The sequence below is a fragment of the Xylocopa sonorina genome, chromosome 7 (genome assembly GCF_050948175.1).
Source record: "Xylocopa sonorina isolate GNS202 chromosome 7, iyXylSono1_principal, whole genome shotgun sequence".
Classification (NCBI taxonomy): Eukaryota; Metazoa; Arthropoda; class Insecta; order Hymenoptera; family Apidae; genus Xylocopa; species Xylocopa sonorina.
The window spans coordinates 2,060,604-2,076,190 of record NC_135199.1 but is presented as its reverse complement, the minus strand read 5'-3'; the positions used below and the strand labels follow the sequence as shown (position 1 = coordinate 2,076,190).

Sequence of the window (15,587 nt, the reverse complement as noted above, 5' to 3'; positions counted from 1 at the left end):
GACCTTCTTATAAGAAAATTATGAATATTTTCATTTTTTAAGAATGCTTTGAAAGTAAAGTGTTATAAAATATTTAAAATATTCATTTCATTTGTTTATAATATATTATTTGTCAATTATTATTTGTGAAAAGGTGCAAGAATATTATTTAACAAAGTAGGGATTTATTAAAGCAAATAGTTTTCATTTTTGTTTTTATGCATATTTCCATTCCATCAGAATCGGTTTTGCATTTAATTTTCAGTCAAGCCATGTCGACTCGGAAACGTGATAACTTTCACATTCATGTTTCTATCAACAGTCGATGACGTAGTAACAATTTAGCAAGGTAGAGCGTAGATTATATTAGCGGCTTAACGGATTATTGCTCTCGATAACGCAATAATTGTCGAACAGTTCTAACTGTATCTTCCTGCTAACGGTATTTAAGTGCGTTCCTGCCTGCAGGAATAAAGTTCACATTCTGATATGAGTACGTAACATCGAAATATTTATCGAATTGTGCGAATCTTCTTTTTATTTTGCATTACTCTAGTGATGTGCTACCAACTTCGCATTTGATTATATAATTCTCTTGCTGTATCTTAGCTAATATAAATTCTAGGTAGTACATCTAATGCCAGGTTAGTCTAACAGGGTTTACGGGTACGTGTACACAATTGCCGCGAATTAATTCGAATTCTAGAATATCTCTATGATAATATAAAATTAATATTATTCAATAACTTTCAGAGAATCGGTTTCATTCTCTAATGCCCTTACCCCGATGGGCATTTATTGTTTTTCATAAATAATATAATTTAATATTAATTTTATTAAAGGTAACGCCTATTAGAGATAAGAACATTACTTTATCTACATTTTCTACTTGTGAATCATCATTTACAAAATGTTTCCTTGTTCTTTTCTTTCGTAGTACATACTACTCTTGACATTACTTAACAAAAATTTTAAAGATATTTTTATCACATTATTCGAGTATGTATACGTATACCATGTAAAGATAATGATACTGGCTTATTAATCGATGTTGATAAATAATAACTGTATCTTTATCTTCTCTTTAATGATACGTATCGCATATTATGTTTATCGCGTTCGTGGAAATCCTTCATTATATTATTCTCAACGCGAAAATACTTGTTTAAGTTTTATACTAAAACTTCTGGCTTGCATGACGTGATGTGAGTGGAAATTGTAGCGTGTCTGACGAAACTGGAATGATAAAAGTTACAAGACCAGTCTAACGCCGCTTCACTTTAAAATAGCACGCACAGTTACGGCTCTACAATCGAACCGTTTAAAAGCGCAGTTATAATATAAAGTTTCTTTTTTGTCTTTCCTTTTTTTTTAATATGTCTCGTGTTCGGCTAACTTTAGCAACAATTATCCTTGCATCAGGTTTACACTCTCAAGTGGGAAACGCAGAATTCAGCGTAGAATTGGTGCAAGTGGTGAGTGTACAATTTGTTTATTTAACACAAAATTAAACTAATTTCATTTCTCTCCATTTATTCGTAACTTCAATACTTATTTCATAACTGTAAATTGCGTTCAATGTTCACTTTAAAGTTTAAAATTATATATGTACTTGTATTATCCGAATAATTTCGTAATAGCTTTTAATGTTCAGTTTTAATATGACATTTAAAAAATTACTAATAATTTCTTAACAGTGATAATAAAACTGCAAAAGCAATAATATGTAACAAATGTGGGTAGGAAAATAAATAATTGTTCGTATCAAAATGAATGGAAAGCATAGTTTTATGTATAGCTTTATATAAAATTCCTAATCACAATTTAAGAATTGTTAATTCTACCAGTTATTCAGGCATGGAGAAAGAACACCACGTGCAAAAGAAATGTGGTCTCAAGATCCATCGGCTTACGAACCGTGGGGCCTTGCTCAACTGACAAACGTAAGCAACGAACACTTTGTTCTGACAAAGGGAGTATTATGCAATAGGTTATAAAAGTGAATGGAACGATGCCATTTTCTTTTGCAGGAAGGAAAAATGAGAGAATATCGAATTGGAAAAATGCTAAGGAAACGCTATGATCAATTTTTAGAAGACGTCTATCATCCTAGCGATATATACGCGTACAGTTCAAATCACGATCGAACGAAAATGTCTCTTCAATTGGTGTTAGCTGGCCTTTATCATCCGACTGCAGTGCAAATGTGGAATGCAAATTTATCCTGGATGCCTATACCAACGCATTATATGCCAGAGAAAGTAGACGTACTCCTGAAACCCGAATTCTCTCCGCTGTAAATGTTTTTTCTTTCTTGTTGATAACAGTCTGTTCGCGTTATAAAAATCATAAAAAGCGTAGTGAAAGTGTTCAATCGGTGGAAAAAATAATTGGTTCGATACTTTTCATATTTACGAGCTATAATCTTTGCAGATTTAATCAAGCCGTGGAGGAAGCAAGAAACGCCGAGGAGATTCTCGAAAGAGTATTACCTTATAGAGATTTATTCAAGTTCTTTAGTGAAATAACTGGTACAAATATAACTAATACGAGCCAAATAAGCGAAACATACAACGGGTTGGTAGCACAGGTATAACAAATTATTTGCATATACATATATTATATAAAAAATATATTATTTATAGGAAAATATATTATTTAACATTTTTAATTATAATTTGAATGTACAATACCAAGGAAGAATTTTACATTAATTGATGTAACTTTCGTAGAAAACCATGAATCTTTCACTGCCAGATTGGTACACCGATGACATTTATGAAAAGCTTCAAAATGTCATGAAGATTGAGTACAGTATCCGTTCGCTTACGCCGTATTTGAAACGATTAAACGGTGGACTGATTATCAAAAAGTTTATTGACAATATTAAGGTAAACGAGAAACGTGATAGACCAAGAAAAATTTACTTGTATAGCGGACATGAAGTGAATATCGCAGCATTCGTGAGGGCGCATAATTTTACTGAACCCGAGTTACCATCTTATGGATGCGCAATTATAGTTGAGAAACTGAAGGATCAGAATGGCAACAGTTACATCAGGGTAATTACTCGTGACAATCTATCGATCAATATATGGCAGAGTTCAAACGTGTCACAATAAAAAAAAGATCAATTTTTGTTCGTATCGTTAAACTTTTATATTTTCAGCTGTTACTTTGGACCGGTGTTACAGAAGAATTGAAAATTTATAAGCTTCCGGAATGTGAAGAAATATGTCCAATCGAAAAATACTTGGATTTTGTGAAAGAAATACTTCCGTCGGATGAAGAAGTAAACCATAAGTGGGATTATTTATCGAAAGAAGAATTGCGACAATTATATGCAGAACAAGTCGAAGTAAATTAAATTATGGTTTATTCATTAGTTTATTCAAGTAAATACTTCATTCACGCCGGTGCAATATGAATTGTGGACTCACGACATTCATGACAGTGTGGGGAAAATACAAACTTATTTAAAACATGTGACATTTCCATAAATTGACAACGGTATGTGTAAGAATAAAGAATGAGTGAACATTAATGTTAAACTTTAAATTTAAGCGTTTATGCTTCTAAGATATCTCATTCTTTTTCTATCTATATTTCTCTTCTCCTATTCTATCATTATCAAGAATTGGCCCACGTTGAGAGTCAATAAATTATTTTATAAAGCATCGTATTGTATGTATAACTTGATACATCGATCGTCCAAAAGATCAACAAATTTCGTTATGTCATTATTTTTCAAGAAATGATAAAACGAAAGTACGATTTGTAACCGTAAACCAATGTAAAGTTCAAAGTAAATTGCAATTGACTTAAATCTAGTACGTAGTTCTTAGCATGATATCGTTTTATAGAGACCGGTCTCTCGAAAACGTTATCAAATATCCAGGTTCACCAACGAAGAGATGACTACGCAGGGATGACAACTCTATGGCCCTAATCCCATCCACCCTACGTCACATATATATGATCTCGGTACGGAAGGTGAAATCAAAATTTATAATAGATTCTCCAAAATTTATTGATGATTTCTAGGAATTAAAGTATAGATTTATAAATTGACTTTACCAACACTTTTTAAAAATTAAAGCGTTCCTTTCTAAACTCTACTAGTCTTATCTCAAGTGACTCGATACATACTAAACTCTATCCTACTCACAAATCATGTATCACGGAGACGAAGTTCGCAATCACTCAAATGTACCAGTAACTTCGGTATTATGTAATAGGCTAATCGCATCGACTTGAACTGCGAACGGTTTATGATACGATTTACGTCCGATTATTGAAACTCTTTCGGCCCGGTACGGGTGTTTGCGGGTACCGTCGAGAATTCAACGAAGCTTAGCATTAGGATCCATTGTTTACTGACATGAAATGACCACGCAGAGACCATTCCGCAACGGCTAATAGGATAGGAAGTATGCGAAACATCTCTGCCGTGAGTGCGTCCATTATACTAGATTTGTTACCCTAAACTCTCGATGAGCTTCGAAAGCAACACCGGCTTAATCCAATTCCAAAGATCGTACAGCACGACAATAAATCGGTTGAGTTTTAAGTGCATGTAGAACGACACTTGCGTTAGTATGTTCACTAACCGTGGGCGAGTATGCAATATGATAATTTATTAGTATCAAGCGAAGGTGAACTGATTAACGCGAGAACGATTAAAAGTTCTATCTTGATGAGCAAGGATTTTAAAAGGAAAAAAGGTTTTTTCACTCCAGGTGGAAGAAAATGTATTTCTTTATAATTTCTTCTCTTTTTTCCTTCTCTCATTTCTCGCTCTCGCTCTTTACAACTCAATCTGTTACACCATCTGTGAATCAATGTAAAATCCAATATCGATAATACAACAATAATTGGATATCATATAAAGTACCAAGTGATTGGGTCGAGTAAGAGAGTGAGATATGAATGAAAAGTATCTGGACCGAGTAATAACTTGTTTGAACGAAAATGCATGATAATATCAGGATCTGGAGTCCAATGTGATAAAAAATCGACACGTAATAGGAATACGCGAATATCTGTATGGAACTGTGATTGAGATAGCTATAGGTGAAAAGAATAGATAGGTGGAAAGAATCAACGTTGAAGAGCGGAACAAACGTCAAAGAACCATTTAATAAGTGCTCCAATACGTATTTCGTTTGTTATCACTCATATATGTAATAATAAGGAGTTGATCGCGGTCCGCTTCATCAAAATCTTAGAGATGTAAGCACGAATACCTCACCGGACCCTTTGTTACGATTCGTCGGTTTCCGCATTCCCTACATGTTCACCAAAACCTTCTTTCAGTCCTACGACCAAAGAACGACTGAATTTATATATGTAACACATATACACAATCGTTACCAGGACGATTTTTATCCTAGAATAGCTTATAATTTATAAGTTTTATCTAAATTAAAACTGTACTTGATCTCTTATAAGATAATTATCTATATTTATGGAAACCTTGTTGCTATAAATGTTAAAATATGTTTTATTTGTATTAAAATGATTAGTATTAAGTCTAGTTTTAATTCCAACTATTCTCTGCTAAAATGGTAATTTTCGCAATAAATTGTCTATGATTGAAATCTTATTCCATGCTGAATCGGTAAGATTGATATTGACAACAAAGTGGTAAAGAAGAGATAATTCTGGTTTCTATTTCGTGTCTATTTTAACTTAATATATATTTATTTTATATTAACACATACATTAAGAGGAAACTTTTATACTAATAAGATTTACAAATTATTGTGGTGTAATTCTGATTGCATAATTAAAAGAAACAAAAGATAGTTGCAAGAAAGTACAATTTTAACGAAATTTTAATACATTACTCGATCAAAAACAACTAACTGATCTATAAATAACTTTACCGTCGATCGGTCCAAACTTTGAATTACCTTCAGTTGGTCACAGTAAATTCTACAATCGTACTTTTTACTCTACCTACCAATGCCCTCTTCTAGACATTTGTTCTATTATATTACGTTTATGATACGAATAATGTTAAAAACTTTCTAGCCTTTAAGTCTGACAGAATCCTCACCTTTCTGACAACTATACTATCAATAATTTAACTATCCGATGTTGCGAAGATACAAAAATCGACAAGAATGATGCTACAAAGTAGTTATATACTCCATTGTTTAAAAACGATTAAGCAGAATAGGAGTTAAATAGACTAAAAGGTTGAAGTTGAAATAGACTGAAAGTTGACGAAGAAGAAGCGTGAATTTTAACATTTCTCGTTCACTCTAGGAATTTCAACACATAGATAGATAGATACATAGATACATAGATAGGTACATAAATTTTCAGAGTCAGTTTCGTGTAACTATCGAATTTCAATCGTAATGTATCATGTTTTTCCCCTGTGGTATTCATATGTTTTCCATGTTGGCCCGTTCCGCTCGGGTCAGGTCGCGAAGAATCAAACACGCTCTACCGGGTCGAAGGCTCGGGTGTGTATGCACACCCGGCTTAACTGCAAATGATCATAATACATACAAACAAGCGCAAACGAGCGTTTGAGCGGTAGAGAATAGTCAGAATTGTCATTAAGCCCGGAGGATGGTCCCCCGTTGGGACCCCTGGGATCATCCGGTTGCGCCTACACGAGCGTCCACGTCCGACCGAATCCAGTCACACTGACACCGCACACAGAGAGATCGTTCGATTCCCTCGATTCTTGCCTCGACCCCGACAGATCTGATATCATCCACCGCCATCCCCTGGGTTCTCACTCATCTGCCGACAAAAGAGCATCTGCGCGATCCGATCTGTAATGCCGCTGCAACCTGTTCACAAGTAGCTTGGCCTCGTGCACAGCATGAATTCATTATCAGTCTAGTATAAACATATTGCCACTGAATTCGGGAACAGGGAGGTGCTGTCAGTGGCGGAAGCAACGCGCTACCAATCCGACTGGTGCCTCCTACCTATTATCCGTCCTCCCATCGGGCCACCCATCCGTTCCACGGCTTACCATTCTTTCATACGTCAATCAGCTTATGGAAAATTCTGACTTAGTCAATTTCAGCCAGGGCATCACTCCTATCTGGATAGTGGAAGAAGATGCCTCTCTAATTACCTTCCTTGAACTCTTTCTTGGGTAAATACTTTTAATTCTATAAGAATTAGAATTAATAATTTTATTTTTTAATCAATAGAATGGTAGTCTCGCTTTTTATTCAAATTCTCTAGATGCCCTATCCCTTAGTTCATTCTACACCCTAAGCTTTAAAACTTTTCTCTTACGCGTTGGTCACCCTTAAAAAACACTCACCCCTCGTACGTACGAACACAGTGACAGCTGCCACTCAGTCAGTTTGACGTGCACAGGCATTTCCGAAAATTTAAATGCAGAAGCTCCCACTGTTATATGTATTTCAACAAATGTAAACTTCCTAATAATCTTTACGCCTCTACTTATATTACAAATAAACAACCCTCTATATCTCAAATCGTGTAAATAAATTTTTTTTTATTGAAACTCGTACTTTTCTAACACGAAGAGTTGCAAAAGATTTTTTTTTTATATATTGGTAGTATATATATATATATATATATATATATATATATATATATATATATATATTATTTGGTAGTTCCAATTAATAATACCGGTTTTAAAATTTCAAGTATTTGCTACGAAATCTTTTGCAACTCTTTAAATAAATCCATAATTAATTCAATCGCTAACAGAGACCAATACTGGATATAAAACCATTGTGCTCATTGAAAACTTAATGCTACACTAAAAACAACACGATACTAACGCGATAACGATCCGGCACCTAACGCAAGTATTTCTGAAGTACCGAATCGTAAGTTTCGCTCGTCAAATCAGAATCGTCAGTTATAGAAACGCTCGCCAGCCGCTCCTCTAATTTATGATCCCGACTTGTTGGTAACGAATTTCCAACTACGAGTCGCCGGAATTGAAATCAAAGCGTCTCCGACGGATAAAAATTGTTGCTAGACGTAGCTAATATAGCAGACACACGTACGAAGGTGTACGTACGTAGTAGGTACTCGTATGCATGTGGTCAATGGCAGGCTGTGCTGTGCATGCAGGACTGCGGTGGCAGGTGACGGCGTGTTGTGAACTGCATAATGAATAATGCCAAAGCCGAACCACAAGCCGTTCCTGTCCTTCCACTTGGCTGACTGAATGACAGCCAGTCTAGGAAAAACCGCTGATTGGCTGTACATGTTACTGGCTCTCGTGCCTGTCACATTCTCTGTGTCTACCTATGTGGGGCTCGATCGAAATCAAGCTGCACGCCGAGACTGATTTTCGTGTTACCAGTTGAAGACGAGTTTGTTCGATTCCTTGTTTATTTCCTACCGTTCTCTATCCCGTTGCCAATACGTACAGCGTTCTGTCGATGATTACCGGCGAAGTTCACCGGTATTATTGAAAAGTGTGCAGCTTGATCTTTTCGGGAACGTTGACAATGATTATTATTTTTGATTTACGTTGACTTATCTTTATCGAGGCTAATATAGTTTTGAATGGAAGAAAGTAAAGAAATTTTTCTAAGGAATCGCAATGATACGGAGACGATAATGAGTACATATTTTATTAAATGCACGAAATGAATTCACAAAGTGCAAGAAGATATTTATAAACAAAGGTGCAACCACGATGCACGCCGTTTCTAAAGTTTTCCTAGCACTTTCGCGTATACGGTGCCACATCTGAAGCTGTATGGCCGATGTGATGTTGTTACTGCCACGATATAAATTATAATTAGTGGAGCCCGTAATACCCTTTGAATAAATAATCAACGAGTAGCAGCAACTACCCGTACGCTCGCCTCCATTTAAGTCAAGGTCTCGGAACTCATTTCTTGTCACACCTTTATGCTCCCGGTAAACATAAATTTACACAGTGGTCGCATCTCGAAAAGCAAATAGCTGCTGTTACGTCGATAATCTGAAAAGAAACGTTTCCCCATAAAATTACATTCGCAACACCATGGGGATCTTTTAAGCAAGTAAAATTCATTGAATAGATTCATAGAATTGCTGATTAAAATTGCAAATGTAAATTAACGCTTCGTTTAAAAGATTAGTAAAATTTCTAGCTTGCAACCCTCGGTAACTGTAACGGTGCCTGGAGAATCGAAAACTACTTTAAAGTAATTAGAGGATTGTCAACCCATCCCAACCCATTGCCTGTTCCCATTAGGGATGTTCTTCGAGTGTAGATTCGAGTGGGATGAGCGAGGAAAATCCTAGCTCTCGAACCCTCTCGCATCAGAAATCAGACTAAAATTGCAGCTGGATATAATTTTAGGCGATGGAAAATGATTGATCAGTTTTCACACCGAATGTCCGCGACATACATTTGTTATCAAGAAATAGGTATTAGAATTATTATCCTCTGATTTCGTGAAGTCGTAATTATAGAAATATTTCGTTTTCAAAGATTCAATATAAACGTTTCGCACGTAAACTTATGCGTAAAGGAGTTTGAGAGTTATTGAAAATATTGTCAAGTATTTTAAACAATTCTTCCCCATTGCTTGTCCGAGAAAGGTACGATCGATATCACCAGCAGAATATTTCGATATCCTTTGTCTGCCTTCGGTAACAGACGGCGGATAATTTCCGAAAAGGCTTTCGCGGCTGCTCTTTTTCAGAATTCGTCGAATTCGAAATTATACCATGGTCTCAGTTTCCTAGAACGCTCCTTGCACGCAAATTGGGTTCAAGGTGAATACTTAATGCGAAACTGTGGTCGAGCAGGAGTCAAGGTGCAGTGATGGGAGACAGAGAGGAAAAGGTCGTTTGCCGTTCGTCCGAGGTGCCAACTTAGTTAGATCGCCTAACCAGGGGACTTCACACGGTACATCACACGCGATATATGATCGACATTTCCGTACCTATTCCTTAGTTACCTTATTAAATGAAGACGAGGGTGTTCCAATTTAACAATGCTTAAACGACGCGTATCGTTATAGATTTGTTTAAAGTATGAATTAACAAATTAATCTTTCGTTTTGAAAAAGGGCAAAAAATGGTTAAATTACTATAATGTATATTGTTCGACTGGTATTACTCGGTACATTTTCAAGTGGTACGGTAAATACAACCTTGCATCGAAAGAGAATGAAAGAAATCAGAATCGAGGGAACAGTGTATGCGCAGGAGCATAATGTAGAGGAGTAAAGAAAATTTTCTATTTGATTTTATGGCGACATCCTTTTATCGAACACAATACTAAAGGAGCATCTCACATATTAAAGAAGATCCTGCTTCTAAAGCCACGCGATCCGTATTCGGGCGAAATCAGCAGAATATACGATGTAAATGGTACTTCTTATTTAATAGAAAGCAAGTTGTTCCCGTTTTCTAAGTGAATTACAAAATGGAAGGCTGCAGCTCTGTACCTTGGAAGGAATCTATTTCCAAACGTAAACGACTTTTCTCATAAATTAAAAAATGACACAAGAATGCAGTAAAGAAGTGTACCGACATTTGCTCATCGTTCATTCATCAATTTCATACCAACAACAAACTTTATTGTAACTTTGTCTTCGTTTTAAGAAAAAGAAACTCTAGAAATAGAAAGCTCACGTTTTACGGATATTTATTAGTCAATGTTGTAATTATCTGTGACGGTGAATTATCGAAGAAAAGAAAAAGGTAAGAAAATGAGAAGCCTAGTTTCAGAAAACCATCAACATCTCTCAAAGTACCGCATTTAGACGCGTGACACAAAATCCGAGCATGTTTAATCGTCGTTCGTCGTTACCCTCGAGCGACATCCGTCCAAGCTCTTCCGGCCCGACATCCTCCGATAAAACAAAACGATTAACCCCGGGAAACCGGGTGCGAGGTACACTCGCGCACGTGTATATACGGTGTAATTAAAAAAGAAAGAGCGGAGTCCGCGTGAAAGACGTAATAATTGCGAGGGAAGGACGATGCTTATCCTCTAATACAACATTCCGGACGTCCTCCGGTATCGTGGTCACTGCAGTCGCATTAGTTAGGACTAACAACGCTGGCGGACAATCAAAAGCTGATGGGCCATGATTCGCTATGATAATGAACCATGAATACGGCATGAGGCGAGTGAGCTGGGGACGGCAACTCCTCGCTTCGCTCGCTAGCCTCCATACCGTGGCCAATGGTTGGGGTTAAAGGGAGTTGAGGTGGGAATACGAAGGGATGAGAAGAGTCGGGCCACCGATGCGCGGTAATACCTCTGTTGACGCTCGGATTAAAGTCTTTTTCGATCCACACACTAGACCGGTTTCATCGGTATCCTTTCTGTCACGCGTCCTCCAACCAGGCACAGAGTTATCCCTTACATTTTCGATGCAATCCTGCGTTCGGTCCCGGCAATCGAGCGCGATTCGGTGCTCCTCGCGCTTGCCGCGGTGCGACCGATTCATACTCAGAAAAGGAAACCCGTGTGGTAATGAGGGTGAAGCGCGTAATTTCATTTTAATCAAAGTAAGTGTTCTATGATGTACCGATAAATCGTTTAAAAATCCATCCAATCCCCCGACGCAGTTTACAAAGAGGAAGATCCTGAAACCCATTGAAAAAATATATGCATTTATTCGTAAATAAATAAAAAGAATGAAAAAATGTCTGCGCGATGGAAGGAAGAAGCACGAAACAAGGTATTGGCTAAGATTGTAAACCGTGGAAAAGTGCATAAAGCAAGACCGTGAACGCTGTTAGCGATAGAGGCACGTCGGGAGGCTCGGAGTATAGGGGCAAGTTAAGAGTAAAATAAGCAGGCGTAGTTGGGTGAAAAGGAAGAGAAAAGGGGGCCAGACGGAGGAAGAAGAAGGAATATGCGTGCACGCGAAGGTGCGTGCGCTGTATAACCGCGGAGCCACTGTTTCAGCGTTTCACAGAGCGGAGCGGAACCGAATGACTGAGCGAGGGTGCGGACTCGCGTGGCCCGCATTGGCTGCTGAATTATATATGAATGGAGCGTAAGGGCTGTTGCCTAGCAACCGCATACACCACGTTAAGACAAAATGGAGAAGCACGCAGCATCCGTGCGCGGGCTTCGCCTCGTTCTCCCTTTCTCCCTCTCTCTCTCCTAAGTAGAATTCCCCCCCTCTCCCTCTCGCGTTTATCATCCCTCTTACCAGCGAACCAGTTCGCTTCGGTCGGCAATGAAGTTCCAAAGGACATTTTCTTTCTCGATCGACTTTGGATTGCCGTTTATCGTGTCAGGTGTCTGAGTTTAACGGTGACTAAAGAATTATTCTACTTACCCCCTTCGGCGTAATTCGAGCAACCATGCGTTCAGAGACATTTGAACATTTATACTTGTACATTTGTTTCAGTGAAATTAGTTTGAATTGATTTTATTTCGAACGAAATAAAGCAAAGACTAAAGCTCGAGGCATTACGGCTCGTATGTTGTATTAAGGCGGACATAAAATTCGATTCTTATCAATTTCAATTCCTATTGTCTTTATTTCTTTTTTTTTTTTTTTTCTAGCCACTATTTCCGCTGTTTTACATGCGTGCGCATTAAGCTGATAAGTAGACGTATCTTTGACGGGAGCAATGGACGTCCATTAGCAAGCTTTGTACTGATCTCCGTAGCCTCCTACCCCCGCGCTAACTCCACCAACCTCGCTACCCCAACCATTATGTCCCGACTACATCGTACGCGGCGAGCCACGTACTGTTCTTCTTCCCATGAGCGCCATTATTCGTTCCTTCTCCGTAGTTGAAATATGCTTAGGTTGTTCCGTAGTTGCTTCCATGTGGATCTTGATCTCTTACAACGCTCGATATCAACCTATATCGCGGAGGATAAATTATTCCCGCGAATTTCGATTACCAGCTAACAATACACGTTTCTTCGCTATCGTAATTACATTGAAACTTAACACAATGTGCAGTTCATTTGTTATAATTACAACCTTAATTTTACGTATGGAATATAATTTACTATATACTGCGCGTACTATTAGTTAAACTGTACTAGTACACGTGTCGCGTGCGATAGTAAAGGAATAATAATGTACTTAATAATATGTGTACTTAAGTGTGACATCGAAGCGAATATGTCTGACCAATTACGGACCACTTTTATTAATCGATGTAGATGGCAGATGTATTAAATATAATAACATGGTTCCCTCTGTCTGATATCGAGGCAAATGCGTCTAGGCAATTACGAACGACTTCTACTTACTTATATCGGCCGACGCGTCCGACCATTGCGAGGCTCTTCTACTCGCGAGTGACATTAGATAGATGGATATATTATACTTCACGCTGAGATATTAATATTGTTACAATAACTAATAAAATATTTGTCTTTAAATTCTTTCACAAATACCTGTTACAAATATCCGTTGAAATATAATAAATCGGAATATTTTTAATCGAGATTAATGTATTATCTCCTCGTAATTGTTTATTACATATCCTCCTAACGTTACCATTAAAATCTAAGTGCAAAATACGTTCTAATTAATAACTGCAATTTTCCACGTCCGAAGTAAAATAATAATTCACATCTTGAGTTATGACTTGTTGCATATAATAGAATTTTTGATGCAAGGAATTTTAATAATAATTACTCTTGTTATACAGTGTGGTGCCAAGTTTGTAACGCGCTCTGCATATTTTATTGTTTATTAAGCAACCTTACGCTGTGCAATATGTATGTAATTGCGCTGAAATTACTTTGAAAAATATCAGTTCTTAATCGAAACGGGCAAACCCGAACCATGCTGCTTAATTAGAATTTCCGTGAACATATCTTATCATCAACGTTGTGTCATTTGTGAAAGTTTCGAAAATCAATATTACGTTGGTGGAAGATTCATCGTTCGAACAGGGAATGTATTTTCCTCTCCCGCGAGCATCGTCTCTCATCTTTCCTTCTTTGCAATCCATTCGAACTGGTCCTCTCGGAGCAGGAATCTTTTTTCACCTAGAGGATCGCGTGACAGATCACGGCTGCTTTCCGGTGACACATGTAAGAGACTGGTTCCAGTCCCAATACGGTCGAACCAAGCCGATCATCTCAAATTACAAAGGGTATCGGAAACGGATTTATTTCGCCGCCCTCTTTCACTCTGCTATACGCTTAATAGCCCGTCCATAAGCTTCGGATGAATCTCTCTTCGATTCTACCCGCTCCGAGATATTTGACTGAACGCGTAACTATAATAGCTATTCGCGCGTGGCAATTATCATCCTTTCGACATTAAAATTCTTATTGATTTAGTAATATATTTTTAAAGAAGAATTTGGTTACAGAAATGAATAGCGTGCTACGTGTAACGATGTACGAGATACGGGGCATCATAATAATTATTAGATGGCAGGTCCGGGTTAGAAAATGTTTTGCCCACACTCGGATTAAAAGGGTAATAATCAAATATGGTACACTTAATTCTCTTGTATCCCAACATAATTCCACGGAAAATATATTTCTCCCCCAATCTGTGGACCCTATCCATGCTGTTAAATATAATCTGGTACCGCGTTTGTTACTTCTTACTCTTCCATCTCCTCCTCGCAGTATTCAAGCTCCCAGTTTCCTCGTGTAGGCTTTGTGGAGGCAGAACAAGGGGTTAACCTCTTACATTATTCAACCGTTCATTATATATGAATAAATTTTCGAGTAATGCCGAGATAAAGCTGCCAAGTTTTAGGTACCTGCTCCGCTTGAATATTTAGAAGACACTGTCACGCAGTACCGTTATGCTCCGTCTTCTCCTTAACTTTCTGAGATTCATATAGGGCTGGAGTATTCCTCGATACGCATTAAAATGGTTCATCTTGCTCTAATGGACGATAACTTTATTCCGATGTGCGGCTACGCTCACGAAAAAATTAACTTTGCAACTGTGATGAAATGCTTCTTCAAATTTCTTCACGATTACAATCTGCATCGAGCAGACTTCGTATATTTCTTGCACGAGAATGCAGCAAGGCTTTCGAGGCTGTTCGATTCGACGGGGCTGTAATGAAAGTTAACCGTTGAAATGAAATACATGGTTCAGAATAAATCGGTGGCGATTGACGCTGCGAATTTGATCGTCGTAAGAGCTGCATATCGGCCAGTAGGGATGAGTATACATAGATCCATGGCGAGGTCGATACTCGTTACTCTCGACTAATTTAACGCGATAACGTGACAGCAGACGGGTCAATAGGAATTTACAGTGTTTGCCGACGGAAATCAAAGCAGGGCACTTAACTGTGTAGACAGACGAGAGGCGGCGGAGAGAAGCAACCTGATTGCCGCAGGAGAGGGAATACAAGGGGGATGAAAGACGAGAACGAAGATTGGAATCCGTGTAGGACAGACGGAGTTGGAAGAGTCGAAGAGTAAAGGATGGGTTTCGTTCGTGGATCAACGGAGCTAAAAGATAAAAGTATCGGTAAGGTAATAAATTTGACGAAGGGGGACGAAAAACACAGGATGAAAGAAATGAAACGTTGATGTGTCAATGCTTAGTAAAAGGGAATATCAAGGGATGAACGTGGAAAGAGTTGCGACTGCCAGTCAGCAGAACGTTCAAGCTGATTGGACAACTAAGCAGACTGACGAATCGGAGGACAACGTCAGCCACCACTAG

General features: G+C 37.9%; 1 protein-coding gene across 2 annotated transcripts; it reads left to right on the top strand.

Moving 5' to 3' along the window:
• The first annotated feature begins 290 nt into the window (after window positions 1–290).
• LOC143425362 (venom acid phosphatase Acph-1) lies at window positions 291–3,366 on the top strand. 2 transcript variants are annotated; one of them, XM_076898100.1, is made up of 7 exons: window positions 291–472; window positions 1,402–1,454; window positions 1,827–1,922; window positions 2,010–2,275; window positions 2,413–2,569; window positions 2,712–3,041; window positions 3,149–3,366. In XM_076898100.1, the coding sequence occupies exons 1-7, from the start codon at window positions 469–471 to the stop codon at window positions 3,344–3,346; spliced, it is 1,104 nt and encodes a 367-aa protein (XP_076754215.1). In that variant the 5' UTR covers window positions 291–468; the 3' UTR covers window positions 3,347–3,366. The 2 variants fall into 2 exon arrangements, with proteins under 2 accessions (XP_076754215.1, XP_076754214.1); XM_076898099.1 differs by lacking the exon at window positions 291–472 and having other exon boundaries at window positions 1,341–1,454.
• The last annotated feature ends 12,221 nt before the right edge of the window (window positions 3,367–15,587 follow it).

Bases quoted from the DNA above. Each gene is read 5' to 3' on its own strand.
- LOC143425362 (XM_076898099.1), top strand. From the start codon at position 1,356: ATGTCTCGTGTTCGGCTAACTTTAGCAACAATTATCCTTGCATCAGGT. The intron at 1,923-2,009 runs GTAAGCAACGAA...TTTCTTTTGCAG, and splicing joins GCCTTGCTCAACTGACAAAC to GAAGGAAAAATGAGAGAATA. The intron at 2,276-2,412 runs GTAAATGTTTTT...TAATCTTTGCAG, and splicing joins AAACCCGAATTCTCTCCGCT to ATTTAATCAAGCCGTGGAGG.